Source organism: Amblyraja radiata, chromosome 46, assembly GCF_010909765.2.
Source record: "Amblyraja radiata isolate CabotCenter1 chromosome 46, sAmbRad1.1.pri, whole genome shotgun sequence".
NCBI classification, from domain to species: Eukaryota; Metazoa; Chordata; class Chondrichthyes; order Rajiformes; family Rajidae; genus Amblyraja; species Amblyraja radiata.
In genome coordinates, this window is record NC_046001.1 from 5,891,884 (window position 1) to 5,913,870 (window position 21,987).

Consider the following 21,987-nt stretch of genomic DNA (forward strand, 5'->3'; position numbering starts at 1 on the left):
TGTTCTTCCCCCGCACAATTAAAGCATGGAATAATCTCCACCCAACTATAGTTACCCAACCAGATGCAACTAAATTTAAAGTAGCTATTTCTTCCCAATAACCCTTTCTGGCTTAAGCCCTCCCTCCACCACCTCCAGTTTAAATTCCATTTGGAATATTTTGGAGGACCAAGAAACCAAGAACCACTTAAGAGTCCGCAAGACAAAAGAGTTGATTGTTGACCAAAGCACGAGAGTGCGAACACAACCCTGCCCACATTAACAGGGCTGCTGTAGAGGAGGTCGACAGCTTCAAGTTCCTCAGCATCCATACCACCAGCAACCTAACCTGGTCCCTCCACACTGATCTGGACTACACGTCTTCCCACCCTGCCCCCTGTAAAGACTCCATCCCCTACTCCCAATTCCTCCGCCTACGCCGCATCTGTTCCCAGGATGAGACATTTCATACTAGGGCATCGGAAATGTCCTCGTTCTTCAGGGAACGGGGATTCCCCTCCGCCACCATAGATGAGGCTCACACCAGGGTCTCATCCATACCCCGTAACACTGCTCTCTCTCCCCATCCCCGCACACGCAACAAGGGCAGAGTCCCTCTGGTCCTCACCTTTCACCCCACCAGCCGGCAAATACAACACATAATCCTCCGCCATTTCCGCCACCTCCAACGTGACCCCACCACTCGCCACATCTTCCCATCTCCCCCCATGTCTGCCTTCCGCAAAGACCGCTCCCTCCGCAACTCCCTCGTCAATTCTTCACTTCCCTCCCGCACCACCCCCTCCCCGGGCACTTTCCGTTGCAACCGCAAGAAATGCAACACCTGTCCCTTCACCTCCCCCCTCGACTCCATTCAAGGTCCCAAGCAGTCGTTCCAGGTGCGACAAAGGTTCACCTGTATCTCCTCCAACCTCATCTACTGCATCCGCTGCTCTAGATGTCAGCTGATTTACATCGGTGAGACCAAGCGTAGGTTGGGCGACCATTTCGCCGAACACCTCCGCTCAGTCCGCAATAACCTACCTGACCTCCCGGTGGCTCAGCACTTCAACTCCCCCTCCCATTCCCAATCCGACCTCTCTGTCCTGGGTCTCCTCCATTGCCAGAGTGAGCACCAGCGGAAATTGGAGGAACAGCACCTCATATTCCGTCTGGGGTCCTTGCGTCCCCTTGGCATCAACATTGAATTCTCCCAATTTGGCTAGCCCGTGCTGTCCCCTCCCCCCCTCCCCTTCCTTCACCCTCTAGCTGTCTCCTCCCATCCGCCCGCCCTCGGGCTCCTCCTCCTCCTCCCTTTGTCCTTCTCTCTTTCCCCACCCCCTATCAGTCTGAAGAAGGGTTTCGGCCCGAAACGTCGCCTATTTCCTTCGCTCCATAGATGCTGCTGCACCCGCTGAGTTCCTCCAGCAATTTTGTGTACCCTCCACACTGATGCAGTGATCAAGAAAGCGTATCAGCGCATTTACTTTCTTAGGCAACTGAGAAGGTTTGATATGTCCAAGAGGATTCTCTCGTGCTTTTACAGATGCGATATAGAAAGTATTATGACAGGATGCATCTCGGTGTGGTATGCCAACTATTCTGCTCTTGACCGCCTGAACCTGCAGAGAGAGGTGAACACAGCCCAGCCCATTGCAAGATCATCACTTCCTTCCATCCAGTCCATTTTCATGGCAAGTTGTATCAGGAAGGTTGGAAGTATCATCAAGGATGCCGGTCAACCCAGCCATTCCCTTTTCTCTCTTCCATCTGGCAGATACAGGAGCTTGAAAGCTCGGATGTCCAGACTTAAGAATAACTTCTCTCCCACTGCTGTTAGACTACTGAACCAAGCACCTCTTTCACACCCTCTTCCCGGAGATGCTACCACGTACTCTTATGCTTAATTCTACCTCGCTCAGTTATTCCGTTATCGGACTTTAATATTCTTTTGCACAAGTCAGATTTTACACTACAACCTTGCACCATTCTGCTGTTTTCACTCATCTATTTACCAATGCTTTAATCGCCAACCACTTTACAGGACATCCAAGTCTGAATGTCACACTGGTCATCAATCCGGTGCCTGCTTCCATTGAGAGAAGATAGACACAAAAAGCTGGAAGGTGGACAAAAAAGCTGGAGAAACTCAGCGGGTGAGGCAGCATCTATGGAGCGAAGGAATAGGCGACGTTTAGGGTCGAGACCCTTCTTCAGACCAAAACGCCAGAGTGACTCAGAGGGACAGGTAGCATCTCTGGAGAGAAGGAATGGGTGACATTTCCGGTTGAGACCCCTGAGAGGAACTTGCTGCCAACTTCAACCCCCATTTGTTGCATGACTGATTAAACAGCTCAAGGGGTGGGAGCGAGGAGCATTTACTGTAAGGCAGGATGTTTCACTCAACAAGTTACATGCAGGGACTTTCCAGTCTTTTAAAAAAAAACAGCCCAGTTAATGACCAGCCACTTTGATTAATTCCATTTGATAGGATCCAGGGCCCATTTGGAAGGCCGGAAATTGGAGAAAATATTATCTGCTGCAAAAATGAGATGCAAACAGATAATGCACAGCACACCAGTTACCTTCAGAGAGGGAGAGGGGGAGGGAGAGAGAGCGAGACCGAGAAAGAGAGGGAGAGAGGGAGAGAGGGAGAGAGGGAGAGAGGGAGAGAGGGAGAGAGGGAGAGAGGGAGAGAGGGAGAGAGGGAGAGAGGGAGAGAGGGAGAGAGGGAGAGAGGGAGAGAGGGAGAGAGGGACAGAGATACAGAGAGAGAGAGAGAGAGATGGAGAGAGAGAGAGAGAGAGAGAGAGAGAGAGAGAGAGAGAGAGAGAGAGAGAGAGAGAGAGAGAGAGAGAGAGAGAGAGAGATTGAGCGAGGGACAGAGCAAGAGGGACAGAGCAAGAGGGAGAGAGCGAGAGAGAGAGAGAGCAAGAGAGAGAGAGAACAAGAGAGAGAGAGAACAAGAGAGAGAGCAAAGAGAGCAAGAGAGGAGGGGATAAAAAATGTAGTCTTTTTACTGCCGCTGCTGTGATCTCCCCAGTGATATCAAGATATATGGTATTCTCTTTAAAACTCTCTTTGTTTTCACGCCTATCACAGCTGCTCTATAAACTTCAGGTATTTGACATTGTCATGCAGGCATTATCAGATGTTAGTTTTGCTGGAGCTAATGTGCTGCTCTCGAGTATGCAAGTAGGGAACGCCTTAAATACTCAGGAGGCTACACTGAGTATGTGAAGCTGGAAACTGAGTTGATGTTTCCGGGCTGACCTTTTGTCTGAACTAGAAAACGTAGAAATAAAAGGAGAGATGGAGAGAACAGAACAGTGGGGGAGGGGGGGGGGGGGGGTGTAGGAAGGAACTGTAGATGCTGGTTTAAACTGAAGATAGACACAAAAAGCTGGAGTAACTCAGCGGGTGGGACAGGCAGCATCTCTGGAGAGAAGGAATGGGTGGCGTTTCGGGTCGAGACCCTTCTTCAGACTGAGAGTCAGGAGAGAGGGAAACGAGAGATATAGAGGGTGATGTAGAGAGAGATACAGAACAAATGAAAGAAAGATATGCAAAAGAAGCAGCAATGATAAAGTAAACAGGCCATTGTTAGCAGATTGCTAGGTGAGAACGGAAACCTGGTGACTTGGGTGGGGGAGGGATGTAGAGAGAGGGAGTGCAGGGGTTACTTGAAGTCTCTCTCTCTCTCTCTTCGCTCTCTCTCTCTCTCCTCTCCCTCTCTCTCTCCCCCCTCCCCCTCTGTCTCTCTCCCCCCCCCCCCTCTCCCTCTCTGAAGGTAACTGGTGTGCTGTGCATTATCTGTTTGCATCTCATTTTTGCAGCAGATAATATTTTCTCCAATATCAATATTCAAAACCCTGGGTTTTAAGATGCCGAAGCAAAATATTAGATGCTGTTCCTCCAATTTGCAATTGGCTTCACTCTGACAATGGAGGAGGCTTAGGACGGAAAGGTCAGTGTGGGAAGGGGAATTAAAGTGTTTAGCAACCGGGAGATCAGGTAGGTCCAGGCGGACTGAGCGAAGGTGTTCAGCGGAACGATCGCCCAGTCTACGCTTGGTCTCGCCGATGTACAAGAGTCCACATTTTGAGCAACGGATACAGTAGATGAGGTTGGAGGGAGGTGCAGTAGATGGGGGAGTGGGTGGGGTGGGTGAAGGTATCTGTGGCAGGGGTGAGCCCAAGAGAGTGAAGAAGGATCTTGACCCAAAATATTGACACTCCATTTCCGTCCACAGATGCTGTTTGGCCTCCTGATTTCCGTCAGCAGCTCTTTGATTTGCTCCAGATTGCAGCATCTGCAGTCGCTTGTGTCTCTGCTTCATTGCCTTGCAATTCCCATAAACCCTTTATTGTCGTTCTTGTCGTTATTGTCTTTCCATATTGTCTTTCCGCTGACTGGACCGCACGTGACAAAAAGCTTTTCACTGTGCCTCGGTGCACGTGACAATAATCTAAAGTGAAACGACATATAACCCTTGATGCGGGAAACCTGAAGGCCAAAGGCGAACAAAGTTCAAGTCACATTAGCCGAGCCAGCACAGGCCTGCAGGAAAGCACGCCACCAACATTCATTTAGCTCTCTAGGCTAAAGGAATCGAGGGATATGGGGGAAAAGCAGGTACGGGGTACTGATTGGGGATGATCAGCCATGAACATATCGAATGGCGGTGCTGGCTCTAAGGGTCGAATGGCTTACTCCTGCACCTATTTTTCTATGTTTCTGGATCCATCATAGTTGATGCTTGGCCTGGGGGTAAGGGGGCAGGGCAATTACAGAAGACGGAAAGGGCAGTCATATTTTTAACGGGCTCATTTCTCAAAAGTTCTTTTCACCTTCCTGTCAGAGAGCCCCAAAGTCCTTTGCAGCCATTGAGGTGACTTGAGGTTACAGGTGTCATGTCGGAAATGAGTCCAGGACTCCCCTGCTCTTCTTTAAGAGGGCACCACATCCACCTGAGAGGACAGACATAGAAACATAGACAACAGGTGCAGGAGGAGGCCAGTCAGCCCTTTGAGCCAGCACCGTCATTCAATATGATCATGGCTGATTATCCAAAATCAGTACCCCGTTCCTGCCTTCTCCCCATATCCCTTGATTCCGTTAGCCCTAACTCTCTCTTGAATACATCCAGTGAATTGGCCTCCACTGCCTTCTGTGGCAGAGAATTCCACAGTGTAATGCCTCTCCCAAAAGACAACCGATGAGAAAACTGAACCAGTGTCTGACACCGACGGATTTGTTCCCCTCGAAAAACAGTTTGAAGTTTCAGGAATTGGCAGAAATTCTGCTGCCAGGGCTTCACCTACCGCGACAAAAGATCCCCTGGGACGTGATCGGCTGCTTGCAGGCTACACAGTGCTTCTTCTTCTTAAATGTCTTCTCCTTGAAGCTGTGTGTAGTTGGGGGGTCGACCTTACCAGGCTGTGCAACAGAAGAGAGACATGCATTAGTACCAGCCTCACATCCAACGGACATTAAGATCACAGTCTAGCATCACTGAAGCAAATCCCTCTGATATTAAAGTCACACTTTACACTTGATCCAAGATACTTGGCAGACACAAGAAACTGCAGATGCTGTCATCTTGAGCAAAAAACAAAGTGCTGAAGAAACTCAACGAGTCAGGCAGCATCTGCGGAGGGGAATGGACAGGCGACCTTTTGGGTTGAGACCCTTCTTCAGACTGATGGAGTGGGACGGGAGAAAGGTGGAAAGGAGAGGTGGGGAGACAAAAGTGCTGGAGAAACTCAGCGGGTGCGGCTGCCACACCCGCTGAGTTTCTCCAGCACTTTTGTGTACCTTCGATTTTCCAGCAGCTGCAGTTCCTTCTTAAACAATGAGAGGTGGGAGTTGGGCAAAGCCGGGCAAGTGATCGGTGAGGACATCATGAACTGCAGATGCCAGTTTACCAAAAAACACAGTGCTGGAGTAGCTCAGCACGTCAGGTGGCATCTCTGGAGAACATGGATTTTGCGTCAGGGCCCTTTATCGATAGATGGAGACAGGCGAGGAGGGGAGGTTGATCAGCAGATGGGTGGATTTAGAGGCTAGAGGTGAAAAGGAGAGAAAGGTATGTTAGATAAGGAGAGAGGAAGGATGAAATGTAAAGCCGTAGGAAAAGGATAGGGGGAGGGAAAGGGGAGATAAACAGGAAATATGGAGCTTGGGGATGGGAGATGTGCATATGGAGGAGGGGAAGGAACAGGGTGACTAGGGTGGTGGGAGAAATGAGTGCGTACTTACAGTATATCTCAAAATAATCACTATGGCATCAAATTGTAACACACGAGTCCCATCTCACTTGACTTTCAACAAATAACATCACTCTTCAGGTATCAACGTGTGAGTGTATTGCTTGCCCTACCTTTATAGACAATAGACAATAGGTGCAGGAGTAGGCCATTTGGCCCTTCGAGCCAGCACCGCCATTCAATGTGATCATGGCTGATCATCCCCAATCAGTACCCCGTTCCTGCCTTCTCCCCATATCCCCTGACTCCCGTTATTTTTAAGAGCCCTATCTAGCTCTCTCTTGAAAGCATCCAGAGAACCCACCTCCACCGAGGCAGAGAATTCCACAGACTCACCACTCTCTGTGAGAAAAAGTGTTTCCTCGTCTCCGTTCTAAATGGCTTACTCCTTATTCTTATTCTTTATCTTTTCTGCCTCCCATTTACCAAGCACCCCCTACCCTCAAATCCAAATGGGCACAGAGATCGACTGGGCAACGAGTAGCGTGCTCTTGAGACATGTACAATAAGCGAGCAAGGGATAGGTACTCAAGGAGCACAAGAAACACAACTGGAGTAGCAGAGGCCAGATGCCGAGCTCTGGAGAGATTGGTCTGAGTTTGTGCTCAGGTCTAAGGTAAGGGTTAAGTCTGTGCCTCACTGGGCAACAGAAAACCACAGCGAGGAGAGCCATGCTGCCCGCTGCTTTACCTCTATGCACAGCTAATGCTAAAACAAAATAATGTAGACAGTGGCAATACGTTCATCAGATCATAAGTGATAGCAGCAGAATTAGGTCATTCGGCCCATCAAGTCTACTCCGCCATTCAATCATGGCTGATCTCTCTCTCCCTCCTAACCCCATTCTCCTGCCTTCTCCCCATAACCCCTGACACCCGTACTAATCATAGAATCTATGTATCTCTGCCTTAAAAATATCCACTGACTTCTGGCCTCCACAAAGAATTCCACAGATTCACCACCCTCTGACTAAATAAATTCCTCCTCATCTCCTTCTTAAAGGAGCGTCCTTTAATTCTGAAGCTATAACCTGTGGTCCTAGACTCTCCCACTAGTGGAAACATCCTCTCCACATCCACTCTCTCCAGGCCTTTCACTATTTTCCTACCCCCCCTTATCCCCGCCAAATTTTAGATGCCCCCACTCAGTGAAATAGCTGTTCAATATCCACCACATGAATCCCCCTCAATAAGATTGACTCTCATTCTTCTGAACTCAATGAGTATTGACCCAAATTGCTCAACCAAAGGTGGCGGTAGAGACTCGGGTTCCATCCTGACTACGGGTGCTGTCTGTAGGGAGTTTTACGTTCTCCCCGTGACCTGTGTGGGTTTTCTCCGAGGTCTTCGGTTTCCTCCCGCCCTCCAAAGCCATACAGGCTTGTAAGTTAATTGGCTTGGTATAAATGTAAATTTGTCCCTCATGTGCGCAGGGTAGTGTTCGGCGTGGACTCGGTGGGCCGAAGGGCCTGTTTCAGCGCCGTATCTCTAAACTAAACTTTCCTTAATAAGCCACCTCTTTCAGCCCAGCAATCAACCAAGTGAATCTTCTCAGAGGTAGACAAAAATGCTGGAGAAACTCAGCGGGTGAGGCGGCATCGATGGAGCGAAGGAAATAGGCGACGTTTCGGGTCGAAACCCTTCGTCAGACTGGATAGAGTTTTAATTCAACCTAACTCATGGAATTACTGTGGGCAAATGTTGGCACAGGTCCATCCGTTACTTCAATGGTATTGGAGATGGGGAGGGAGGTGACACAGGTTGCTGGCTCACAGCTGTAGATCTGACACCATCATGCTTGGTAAAATATCTCCCTGCTCATTCCTCCACAAGCGAGTGAGCAAGACCCAAGTAACAAGTAAAATGAAAGGAAACAGTTCAAAGCTTCAGTTATAATACCAGTTGGGTGGGAGGTCAGATGAATGCAGCCATCTATTAATATAGTAAAGGTCTCTTTTGGCTGGGTATGGCACAGTGATTAGATTACTGGGCGAGCATCCAGAGGTCTGGCCCAGTGACCTGCAGACACAAGTTCAAACCCTGCTAAGTAATTAAATAAACCTGGAATGAAAAATCAATAGCAGTTATTCAAAAACATCAAGTTTGCTCCAGCATGGCTAATCCCAAAGGTCATTTATTCAGCATAAAAGCAAAAAATGCTGGGAAAATGTAGGTCAGGTAATGTGACCTCCAGAGAGAGACAAAACGAGGTTAAAAAGCCACGCCGAATTTGGGTAGGGTGTAAACGAAAATGAGAAATTTCACAATGACCCATATCAAACATCAAAATAAGTCCAGTAGTCGCCTCTGGTCCACAATTGCCTCCGATATTTCCCAGGCACAATTTTCCCTCGAACTGAGAGGGTCTGTGTGGAGTTTGCACGTTCTGCCTGTGACTGCGTGGGTTTTCTCCGGGTGCTCTAGTTTCCTCCCACACTCCAAAAACGTGCAGGTTTGTAGGTTGATTGGCTTCTGTAAATTGATCCTAGTGTGTAGGATAGTGCTAGTGTACGGGGTGATCGCTGGTCGGCACAGACTCGGTGGGCCGAAGGGCCTGTTTCCACATTGTATCACTGATAAAAACTAGACCGAAGTCTCTGCTCTGTTTCGCTATCTCCCCCCCCCCCCCCCCCCCCGTATGTCTAAAGTCTAAAGTAAACATAGAACTAGTGTATGGGTGATCATTGGTCAGCGCGGACTCGGTGGGCCGAAGGGCCTGTTTCCATGCTGTATCTCTAAACTAGGCTCTACCAAACCAGTAACGTACTTCATCTCTGATTAAAAGACATGGCTCAAGCTCAGAACTGGCTGCTGAGTTGCGCAATTATACATGGAAAGCACAAGATTGCATGGACCAGCTCTTGTTCCCCATCTCCAGGCTGTTTCATGGTGCTGATTGTACTTTCATCCTATAGCATGCACGGTGACTGTCAGGGCTGTCCACTGACATGCTGCCCATTCAGTTCAATCAACAATGGAACAGGGCCAGGGTTAAAGAAGCATACAATGCATGAAAGATAGACACAAAGTGCTGGAGTAACTCAGCGGGTCAGACAGCATCTCTGAAGAAAAGGAGTAGGTGACGTTTCGGGTCGAGACCCGTCTTCAGTCTATTCCTATTCCTTTTCTCCAGAGATGCTATCTGACCCGCTGGCTTACTCCGGCTTTTTGTGTCCATCTTCGGTTTAAACCAACATCTGCAGCCCCTTCCTTCACATTCCAAGCATGGACGCCATGACCCTTTTCCAGCATTTGACAATTGAAACTTTCCAGAGGGAAAAATATAAATGAGGAAGATAACCTTCTACAGATTTGGAAGTGTGGATCTGGTTGGAGACGCAGTAAAGATTGAAAAGGATGGTAGATAAGCAGGAGCAATGCAACTTGCAGATCCTGATGGCACAGATCGTTTTGTGCATCTTGTTTATGGCCCATGACCCCAAAGGCTCTTCATTCAATTGCCATCTGGGGAGCGAGTGCCCAGAATCTAACCCTGGATGCACGCAGCACAAGCTGCAGAATACACTGCTGAGAAACAGGAAAGCAAATCATTGCTCGTAGAACAAATCTGGTCCGATCGAATTCTTGGTTCATTAAAGATAGACACAAAACAGTTTAGTTGAAAGATACAGCGTGGAAACAGGCCCTTCAGCCCACCGTGTCCGCACCGACCATCGATCGCCCGTTCACACACTAGTTTAGTTTAGAGATACAGTGCGGAAACAGGCCCTTCGGCCCACCGAGTCTGCACCGACCAGCGATCCCCGCACACTAACACTATCTTACACACACTAGGGACAATTTACCAAGCCAATTAACCTACCAACCCATACGTCTTTGGAGTGTGGGAGGAAGTCGAAAATCTCGGAGAAAACCCATGCGGTTACGGGGAGAACGTACAAACTCAGTACAGACAGCACCAGAGGTCATGATCGAACCCGGGTCTCTGGCACTGTAAGCGCTGGAAGGCACCAACTCTACCGCTGCGCCACCGTGCTGGAGTAACTCAGCGGATCAGGCAGCATCTCTGGAGAGAAGGAATGGGTGACGTTTTGGGTCGAGACCCTTCTTCAGACTGGTTCACTAAGTTGGGAATCAAAATAATTATTGCCAAACAAGTGGATTTTGTCCACAATTCTTACTTACTGTCATTTTCCTGTACAGCCCAGCCTCATAGTCATGTCCTGAATAAACAGGAAGGGAACTTCAAGAAAACCAGACTCCACTGCATCACAACACTGCACGTAAGTGGAGCCTGACTCTAGATTAGCATAAATAAATCCAATCTCAGTTTCAATATTTCAACTGGTTTACAGATGCTGCACAGTATAGGAAGATACAGTTTAGCATCACTGATGGATGCCCAGATGTACAGGGTAGGTTATTGTTGCCTCTTGGGAACAGGCAATTAATTTGGTTTGCTGAGCACCTCCTGAACAGGAAATTGTTTGCAGGCCATGACTGAATGGACAGAAAGCAGATGCTCATCAGGAAAGGGTCTGTTAGCCTGCCTGCTATTGTACACACGTGAGGACAAACATTTTGTACTATGACTTGAGCAAGTCCCAGCCTAAACTTGGGAAGTACAGATTGGTGGCAAGATTCTCGCCCACACTAGAAAATGCCAGGCACGCTGCCAACAGGCCAGCCTGCCCCTGCCACATTGATTCCAGAACGGCTGTCTTAGAATAATTTAAAGAATGAATTCTTCAGAGTGAAGGCTTGACATTGCGTGAAAAGTGGGTTTCATGCTGTTGTTTCAATGCCATTCTTTGGAGGCCGGTTTTTATTCATTTTTCAGGGCACGTTCAATGCTACAAGGCCAGCATTTATTGTTCTTTCCCAATCGCCCTTGAGAAGGCGGAGGTGAGCTTGAACCACTGCAGTCATTCAGGATGTACAGAACAGTGGGGAGCCAGGGTCAACCATTGTTCTGTACTGGGTGAGAGTTAGTGGATCTCTGGGCAAAGGGAGTGAGAGGAGCAAACAATAAGAGGCGGTTTCAAAATGCTGCTGCTCCTGAATTCAAACTAACGACTGCAGGAACGTGCAGGCTTGCGAGAGCAAGGAATGAACAGGGTCAGACTCATCTGCTCATGTTCACCCTCTCGTAACTCCAGGCTCCCTGCAGTGTTCCAACAGTCTTCCAACACACTTCACCCCAACTCAAGCCCACACAAAGACTGTGCGTGTTTGCCATCCGTGCGTGAAGACTAGGTTATCTGGAAAACTGACCCTCCTATGCCAGCCGATGGAAACAAGAGCCAGCACCCTGGCAAAGAGCCTTCAGCGCCCTAACTCGGACTATAACCCACCCTTGAAGCCAACAAAACCCCTATATAAGCAAAGTCGACCCATTAAAGGCCCGCAATGCTCCACATAATAATTCACATTGCAAATTCAGAACAGAACAAGGCTTTGCAGCCTTGCCTCATGTCACGTTCATTGAAGGAAACAGGGATGGGGTGGGGAGGCTGAAAACGTCATCATCAGGGATGGCCACGGCTCACTGTGTTTGCGATCTGCCTCACACTCAACATCCCTTCACCCACGAAAGGCATGAAACAATTGGAAACATGGATTGATCGTACGTTAAATAAAAGCTTTTTGGATGTCAGGAGCAAGGGCTACTGCCTGCCCTGGTAACATAAGGCGGCATCAAATCACAAGGTACACCCAGCATCTTGGCCCTAATGTTATAAAATGCAGTCACTTGGATATTGTGACTGCTTGTTGTTTTCAAGTCCAAATTTATGTGGGAAGATTTCAGTTCTGACACTCTCCTTTCCCCTTAAGGCTTCCTCTGGTACAGAGGGCCTTAAGCACCTGGTCCTCCTTTGACCCTCTCAGAGTGAATGGTGTCGGCAGCTGTTGCCTGATCACCCATGGGGCCTTTACAGCCAGATGTTCCTGGCAGATGCAGAGGTCTCATTAACGCACATATCCACTGTCCCTCACGCACAGCAGCAACAGGGCAGCACTGGTACAGAACATGAAGGCCAATTCTTGCCCCGAAAAGGCCTCCGAGCTAATCCGCCAAGTTCACTTCTCCGAATCTGCTGCCACTTTGCGGCAAGCAGAGATTGCTGCAGAACATCCTTAACCTCCAGGGGTCCTGGTCCACAATAAGCAGACAACAAAAGGCAATTTTAGTGAATTGAGTAAGACTGTCCCCTTGGCTAAAAGACAGACCAGATGTGGACTAAACCGCCTTCATTCCTTCCCTCAGCTTTCAAAGTCCCTGCTGTACCAGTATCAAGTCCTGCATTTTCATAATGGCCACTATAGTAGGTCCTGCTCGTGCTACACTCTCTCCCTGCTTGACACAAAATGCTGGAGCAACTCAGCGGGACAAGCAGCATCACTGTAGAGAAGGAATGGGTGACGTTTGTGAAGAAGGGTCTCGACCCAAATCGTCACCCATTCCTTCTGAAGAAGGGTCTCAACCCGAAACGTCACCCATTCCTTCTCCCCAGCTGCCTGTCCCGTTAAGTTACTCCTGCATTTCTTGCAGATTCCTCCATGAATCGAACATAAAAGCATTAGCGGTATAACTTGTCTTGATCAGTGAAATACAAGGACCGTGTTGGGACCACATGGAGAAACCTTGAGGTGCAACAAAGAGAAATTCTGTCAGCCACAACCGTGGCTTGGTGCCCTGACCTCCGAGCAATCTGTTCGCAAAGGGCAGTTAAACACACACATCCCACTGGCTTCCTTCTCTTCCCGAGAACTCAGCTGCTTCTGAACTCTATCTATTCTTCCCCGAGAAAGAAACTATTGGGCCCATCACAGGCCCGAGAGATGGAACATGGGGTTTGGTTGATCTCAACAGCCCCCTGTGCATTGCATGGAGCGCCAGCCTGTTGAACAGAGGTCTGCGCCAAGGAAAGGGTTAATGAGAAGGATTTACTTTTCCATGAAAGAAGAAGAAATCATCCCAGCTTAGATTTCAATAGGGCCTATTACGTGATTTTTGGCAGTATGTCATATATTTATGACTAATGCATTTAATGTACTGAAAAATCCACCCATTCTTTACAAAGGTGCCCTGCGGCAATAAATCAGAGGGAATTTCAGGGGGGAAAAAATGCCCACATTGTGTAACAGGTCTCATGTCAAGGCTACAGTAACAGTTTCCATCCCAGTGATATAATGAAGGCACTGTAGTGGCTTAAAGAGGACCTCGCCCATTCAGAGTGAGAGAGGCCCTTTTATAACTAAGACAACAGTAATACCCTTCAACAACAAAAAAACTATGATAGCCAGGAGAGGGCTTGAAAAGGATTTCATAAGGACAGGATCGATCGTTTTAAACCCAGAGATCGGCAAAATCACTACTGATAGCCAAGCCCAGCCACCTGTAGCCTCCATTCCCCCCCTCCCTCCCCCCTCACCTCTTCCCAGGCCGTTCATGGTTCTTCAACGAGGACCGCAGGGCTTTTATAGCCGCCTAGGAAATCAATCTCCTGTTCCATCATCCCAGTACAGGGTGGCAAAGGGCAGCAAGTAGGCAGAGCACGAGCAAACAATTAGTGCCCACGGGACACAAGGAACTGCAGGTGCTGCGATCTGGAGCAAAACGCAAAGTGCTGGAGGAACCCGGCGGGTCAAGCAGCATCTGTGGAGGAAAATGGACAGACGACATTTTGGGTCGGCATCCTTCTTCAGTCAGAAATGACCCACCCCGTCGTCTGTCCATTACCTTCCACAGATGCTGCCTACCTGCCGGATTCTTCCAGTACTTTTGTGTTTTTTTTAATACTCTAGTGCCCACAGAAGCCAGATGCTGCCACATTGGTATCATTAGCAAAACACATTGCAACAGGTAGTGGGTGTCCTGCTTTCACACCGGCAAGGAAGGTGACATTTACAAGTTGGATGCATCCTCATATCCCCAACCCTTCAAACCCAAGGAAAGGAAACCTCCTCTGTGCCCTCATGCCCACAGCTCGATGACAAGCATGCCACTTGCACACATTTACATTTGCTTCAAGGCAAGATCCCCGCTTCTGTCGGATCAACCCCCAGGTCCCACTTTTGTCACCGAACCCTCGAGTCAGAGGGACAATTCCCCAGTAGGCCATGGGGAGATTTGATGTCAATTCCTATGTGCCTCATGTTCCATCTACCACTGGCATGCTGACAGAAAACACAGCAAAACAAACTAAACACTCCTACCTCGCTCACCTAGTTTAATGATTAATCCCTTGCAGCCTTAGAGCTGCTATCCCTCTTCACAGACCCACCTCACCGAGATGTCCCATCGAACAGAGAAAAAGCAGCAATTTTACAAACAGCACAACTGCAACAGAGTCAAGATTAAGTCTGTGGAATTACCATGAGAGTCGGTTTCACCAGGACACTGCTTTCGTCGTGCAGAAGAATTTCCAAAGCATCCTGTCAGGCACTGCTATTAACAGCAAGCATGCACTTCCAGAATGCGAGCATGTCAGTACATAAACCTTGCTCCCCTTCACAAAGCAGTCCAAAAGAGTTAAAACACTCCCAAGCACTCGCTCTCTTGGGCCACATTTACAAGTCACAGAGCTTTTAAGAATTCCTCAATCTCCCGTCCGGACGCAAGCTCACAGCAGCAAAGCCCTTGGTTTATTTTTTTTGGAATAAAAACAGCCAACCCCACCCTAAACTCACCCACACCCCCCTCCTCCCACTCCTCCCACAGAGCAGTTACCTGAGGCACAACCTCTGTTCCTGGGGCTTGCTGCAGGGTCGACATTCTGCAGTCTGCGAGGCTCGGTGGAATTTTTTTTCCCTCCCTCTCTCTCTCTCCCTTCCTCCTCACACTACAAGGAGCAAAGTGGAACACTGAAGGTCTGTCTGTGTGTGGAGCAGCACAAAGTGCGTTTGTAAGGCGGCTGTGCCGCTCCAGCGTTGGAGAGCAGCGGCAGGCTTGGCCTCTCCGCCTCGGTAGAGCTTGCACTCTGCCAAGAAAACACTTCTGTCCACACAACCATTACCCTGGCACACAAGGAAGCGGAGGAAACTGGCTGATAAGGTGCCCCTTCTCGAGGCACGGCGGCAAGAGAAACACAGACATTTAAAAAAAAACAACAAATGAATACAGGCTCCAGGAATAACTCCTACTTTTTGTGGATATTGAATTAATAATTCAATATCCATGTCAGCAACATATTAGCCGGACACTCTAATCAAATCTTCACACTAATTGTTAGATTAAGTTTCCCTCATGAAAACGTCAGTGGAGTCAGTTTGTGTACATCTATTGTTAACATAGGTGCAGCTTCTTGGCTAAATTTAAGTGTGGAACTTTAGCCGAGACTTTAAAGGGAAAATGCGTGCACTGTAGCGTCGACATTTCAACGTCCATTCTTCTGCATTTATTGACCACATAGGTGACACATGAAAGAGATGTCCTTCACTCTCCTGCCGAGGTATCTGGGGTCCTTAGTAGAAGGTGGCTGGTCAGTAGCGGTTTGTCTGCCAGCCACAGAAAAGTCACTGAAGAGAACTAGCATTTAAGAAGGAACTGCAGATGCTGGAAAATCCAAGGTAGGCAAAAGTGCTGGAGAAACTCAGCGGGTGCAGCAGCATCTATGGAGCGAAGGAAATAGGCAACGTTTCGTCCCGTAAACGTTGCCTATTTCCTTCGCTCCATAGATGCTGCTGCACCCGCTGAGTTTCTCCAGCACTTTTGTCTACCGAAAAGAACTAGCAGACGAAAGGAGGACATTATTGATCTCGCCTACACATCATTGTCACCCCAGTAGTTGTTGCAAATTATTGGGACTCAGGGTCAAATCCGAGGAGTTCCCAGGTTGGTCAATCACCCTCTTGATGTTTTAGAAACATAGAAAATAGATGCAGGAGTAGGCCATTCGGCCCTTCGAGCCAGCACCGCCATTCAATATGATCATGGCTGATCATTCCCAAACAGTACCCCATTGCGACTTTTTCCCCATGCCCCTTGATACTATAGCGAGAGCTCTATCCAACTCTCTCTTGAAAACAGAGAGCAGGACAGAAGCTGAACACTGCATGAGGAGGCAGCATCCCTCCCCTCCAAGTGAGGCCATGGTGGCATTCTCCCTGCTAACCTGTACCATCCAGGGCTCAACCAGCAGCTCGTCCGCATGGACCCCAGAACCACCGGACTTGACGCCCACCTTTCCAGCAGCTTCCGATGGAAGCTTTTACTTCAACCTTACTGAAGACTTTATTTAAAATTCAACATCACCCCACCCCACCCCCACCCCCCCTCCCAGTGGAACAAACCACCACTATCCTGCCCCCACCCCAATCCCTCAATGAAAGTGCACCCCGCTCACTGCACTCATTTTACGTAACACAGACCAAGAACGATGATCATCCTGGTCTCTCATACAACAGCCAATGTTGGTGCCATACTGAATACTGTCGATTCTCAGAACCTCACCTTCTGACTTCTGGCCCACTGCCCTTATCACATCCTCGGGCCCTTACAAAGTGGTTATTAATAACCGCTGCACAGCAACAAGATGCCGTCAGATCGGGATTAATGGTCACTCCCAAATCCTTTTTCCTTTGTGGCTTCTGACAACTGTTAGCCACACCTGCTATAAATTTACTGCGAGCCTTTGAATATGTTCCCACTCGAAAGACTAAAGTGAGAGGGACAATGTTTAAAGGGGATTTGCGCAGCGAGTTTTCTTTGACACGCCGAGGGTGGTGGGTGCCTGGAACACGCTGCCAGGGGTATTGGAGGAGGCAGATACGACAGTGACGTTTCAGAGGCTTCTAGATATGCAGAGAATGAAGGGATATGGATCATGTGCAGGCAGATGAGATTAATTTATCTTGGCATCATGTTCAGCACGGACATTATGGGCCGAAGGGCCTGTTCCTGGGGAATACTGTTCAATCTTCTATCCATTCGGTGAGCCCATAAACAAAACCCATCGCATATCTTTTTTTCCCCCAAGATAGTCCATTGCCTCCCTACTCATAATCCACAGACACCAGCAAGTTTAATTTTGACCCAGACATACTGTGCCTGATCATTCTTAACATCCACCGAAGCTATGACAGATGTAATCTAATGTATGTTGACGTGGGAGCTAAGGGCATTGCAATCATGGCTCTCAATACCAGTGTTCACAAAGACTAGCTGGGCATTGCTACTGGGCGTGCCGTTAGGTCATTGGATCACGAATCTCCCATCCCATCCCAGGATGTCGGCATTTGTGATCCGCCACTCCACCTGTGCCTGTCTGCTCTCCGGTCAGGGAAAGGAGTCGGAAGCATCGGCTTCCTGGGACCATGGATTCCTCCCACACTCCAAAGACGTACAGGTTTGTAGGTTAATTGGCTTGGTAAATGTGTTAATGTGCGGGGAACGCGGACTCAGTGGGCCGAAGGGCCCGTTTCCGTGCTGTATCTCTAAACTAAACTAGACTGTACTTTGTACCAAAAACATACAAGTAACAAATTTTGCTTAGACATTTTGATTTACAAAATTTTACTTTGGAAAACGTTTTCCAAACATCACCCGAGGAACGGCTGCAGTTAGTGCCTGCATGGTTTTAGTCAGGGGGGTAAGATTTTAAAAGTGGTTTGGAATATTGGAGTGCTGTCTTTCTGTCAGTAACCTCACTCAAAGAGATGCAGAGGGTCGCAAAAGAGAAAAAGGCAAACGGTGGCCAAAATTGAATGGAGTACTGGGATTTAGACCAGACTTTAGAGATACAGTGTGGAAACAGGCCCTTCGCCCACCGTTTCCACGTCGACCAGTCATCACACCGTACACTATCACTAACCTACACACTAGGGAGAATTTACAATTTACAAAAGCCAATTAACCTACAAACCTGCACATCTTTGGAGTGTGGGAGAAAGAACATACAAACTCCACACACAGACAGCACCCGTAGCGCCCAGATCGTGTTTGCTGAAAAAGCAGTCGGACTCGGATAGCCCAAAGGCAGGCAGGATAGAGCACCAAACAATCTTCATTGTGATCAGAACATTAGTAGCAACACAACAGAGGCTCAGCTGGGGAACACAGTGAATGACCAGGAGTTTGGAGAGGCTTGGGAGCAGGACCATCCATGGACAGAGAAGCAGAAAACGGCATCCATCACTAAAGCAAGTCCTTCCCTTGTGGCCTGTTGACCGTTAAGACCACTCTAGTCAAATATGCCTCTGCAGTATGTCTTGAGTTAATAACCAGCACACAGTTTACACAAGCTCCTGTCAGATGTAGCAGCTGCCAACACACTGAGTGAAGCCAGTGCCATGTGTTTATAGATCTGAAATATTTTTAGCAGAAGCATTGCAGAACATCACTGAACCAGTCCACACACTCAAAGAACCAGGGTTCTTTGCAGCCTTCCTTTCCATCTGCCTGGGCTCCCCTCCAAAGCTGCTCACTCTGCAAATTCTTGAGCGTTGTTCCAAGTAAGTTGCCTTAAACTACTTGGAGGTTAAAGGTAGGAATTAATTGGCTTTGCAACATTGCTCAAAGTAAGCATCCAAATATCGCAGTCAGCTCATGGAACAGAGTGCTTCTCATTTCACTTGCTGTTATATTCCAAGACTCGTGTTCCCGTGTAAAGTCCATTTCATACCTGGCATTCTCTAAGTGATTTCAACCAGAACTGAATCCATTTACTCAATGCCACCCTCAATCCTCTACCTCTCCCCCACTTGTCTTAACTTCTGTGAATAAACATTCAACTTTCAGTCACTCTAACTGCTCTCCCTGTCGTGTCTTCCTGCAGGGAGAATGGCGAGAAGAACAAAGCAGGTGGTGAGAAAAATTCTTAATTAGTACAGGTGTTAGAAATTATGGGGGGGAAGGCAGGAGAATGGGGTTAGGAGGGAGAGATAGATCAGCCTTTGTTGGAAATCTCTTGAAAGGCCCCTGTTTGCAGGGTATCTTTACGCTTGGAGCATTATCTGCAGAATAGGTAAAGGGTACAGGTTTAATTGTTTCCGCCACTTGGCCCTTTGGTTCCCAGCTGTTATCAGGCAACTGAACCATCCTACCACAACCAGAGAGCAGTGCTGAACTACTATCTACCTTTTTGATGTCCAACGGACTATCCTTGACCGGACTATGCTGGCTTCACCTTGCATTAAACATTACTTCCCTTATCATGTATCGATACAGGGGCTCCCCGATTTACGATGCTTCGACGTAAGATATTTCGACTTTACGATGGTGCAAACGCTGGTCAACGGCAGCGAGCCGCAGCTCACTGCCAGTCACGTGATCAAATTGTATTAAATGCGTTTTCCACTTACGATATTTTCGATCAACGGTGGGGTTATCGGAACATAACCCCATCGTGGGTCGAGGAGCAGCTGTACACTGTAAATGGAACGATTGTTATCATGTATTGTCCTTTTGCTGACTGGTTAGCACACGACAAAGAGCTTTTCACGATTTGACAGATTTCGATGAGGGTCAACGGTCACGGCCAAAAATGAAGAGAATGTTAGGAAAGGCGAGGGCTGTGGATTAGGTCACTGTCCTTTCACCTCTGTGACCTGGGTTTGAATCCAATGCACAAACGAAAGGGTTAAAAGTCACTGCTCTCCTTTGGCTGCACAGATACACAAACATGCTCAATCTGCATCCATCAGCAGGCATGGGCGCAGCACAAAGAGTCTTGTACCATTCGGCAAGGAACAGGAGGCTGCCAGAGGGAGCCTGCTGACACAACGGAACAACAACACACTTGATGAGGAACACGACTATCCTGGAGCAGGCTAATGACCAAGAACATCTATGAATCGTGCCACTCCTGGGCTAGGAGTATGTGATGCCAACAGTGGGTAGAGGATTAATATTCTCTGGTTCAAGCTGAACCACTGTGCCATCAATGTTATGGGCAGCACGGTGGCGCAGCGGGTAGAGCTACTGCCTCACAGCGCCAGAGACCCAGGTTCGATCCTGACCACGGGTGCTGTCTGTACGGAGTTTGTACATTCTCCCTGTGACCTGCGTGGGTTTTCTCTGGGTGCTCCGGTTTCCTCCCACACTCCAAAGATGTACAGGTTTGTAGGTTAATCGGCTTGGTGTAAATGTTAAAATTGCCCCTTGTATGTGTAGGGTAGTGTTAATGTGCGAGGATTGTTGGTCAGTGCAGACTCGGTGGGCTGAAGGGCCTGTTGTGGCGCTGTATCTCTAAACTAAACTAACTGAAGGAAAAGGAAGGAGAGGAAAGAGAGCTGGGAGGAAAGAGGGAGGGAGCTGCAAGCGATGTTGATTCATGAGGCAGATTCCTGGAATTAGTGAAAGCAAACAAATTGCAAATGCTATAAATCTGAAACAAAAATAGAAAATGCTGGAAACTCTCAATACAACAGGTCGTGATCGTGGAGAGAGAAACAGTGTTAATGGCTCAGGTCTATGAACCGTTAACTCTGTTTCTCGATCCACACATGCTACCTAGCCTGCTGAGATATCCAAAATGTGTAGGAAAGAACTGCAGATGCTGGTTTAAATAAAAGATAGACACAAAATGCTGGAGTAACTCAGCGGGACAGGTGGCCTCTCTGGAGAGAAGGAATGGATGACGTTTCGGGTCGAGACTGTCTGAAGAAGGGTCACCCATTCCTGAATTACTCTGAGTTACTCCAGCATTTTGTGTCTATCTTTGAGATATCCAAACTGTTCTGCTTTTATTCTGGGTACCAAGGAATGAGGATTGGACGTGATCTTGAGGGTTATTGAATGGCAGAGGAGGCACAAGGGATCATGTGGACTACTCCATTTCCTGCTTCACAACCAGTAAGAAGCAATAAGCAGAAGATTCCTTCACCCAGACTGAAACTGGAGTAAAGAAAATCCAGAGTATTTCCTTATCTCCAATATCGCTCATGATAGAAGTGAGTCATGAACCACATTCAGCATCATTGGCAAGCGAACAAATCTATAAGATGTGCATGTGACGACTTGCAAGAATGGCAATCAGTTCTGTCGTGTGGACAAAATGCCAAGGAAATGCTCCATGCTGGTTTAGTTACATAAATGAAATACGCATTATCCCCAGCAAGAGAAAACACGAGGCATCTAGAGATATGAAACAACAACCCAGACCATTAGCGTGTGTTGCTGTGAAATCTTCACCGCCGTACAACTACGAAAGTCAACGGCCTCTCCTTGCTGGGTGCCAGTCCTGTTTGGTGATCGGTCTGGCCCAATGGGAATTTATAGGCAGGGGTCGCGCGCATCGACATTGCAAACCTTCCCTCCCAAACCCTGCTCTTAATTTCAAGTGCTGCCTTTCATAAAGGATCCCTGGTGATGAGGGAAAGCCACCTCAGAATCCATCGCAACTTACAAGTTTGCAAGTGGCGGGTCTGGATGTGGACATTGTGAACATCCCTCCCCACTCGCTTTGTCCCCAAGAGATGCCAACCAAAGAGCATTCCACCATTGAAACATGTCGCCCATCAAGACCGTTTCGTCTTCCTCATATTATCTCTTCTAATTCCACTTCTGTGCTGGCTTGGTGGTTCAGGACAAGAGCATTGACAACTCTCACCAGCCCTGCGTCAGGCAGTATTTCATCAACCCCTTTCATTCCCTGCATAACTACCTTAAATGTTATGCCACATGGACCGACTATGAACAATGTACTATAATTCTCTGCTGGAGAGATTTTCCAAAGATGAATGGCTCTCCGAGAAGAAATTCCGACTTGTCTTCAATGGCACTCCCGTATTCTGACAGTGTACACCATAATTCCAGATTCCCCATGACAGGAGAC

The 21,987-nt window shown here is 48.1% G+C and overlaps 1 protein-coding gene across 6 annotated transcripts in view; it reads right to left on the reverse strand.

Annotated features, from left to right (window-relative positions):
* Positions 1 to 21,987, reverse strand: part of tns2 (tensin 2) — a 161,204-nt gene that overhangs the window by 89,792 nt on the left and 49,425 nt on the right. For 4 of the 6 annotated variants that reach the window (XM_033015573.1, XM_033015572.1, XM_033015571.1 and 1 more), the window contains exon 2: positions 5,304 to 5,418. In XM_033015573.1, coding sequence (XP_032871464.1) covers positions 5,304 to 5,418 — 115 coding nt within the window. Of the gene's footprint in view, positions 1 to 5,303; positions 5,419 to 14,587; positions 14,832 to 14,942; positions 15,072 to 21,987 lie in introns of those variants that run through there. The other 2 variants (XM_033015576.1, XM_033015577.1) reach the window with 2 other exon arrangements.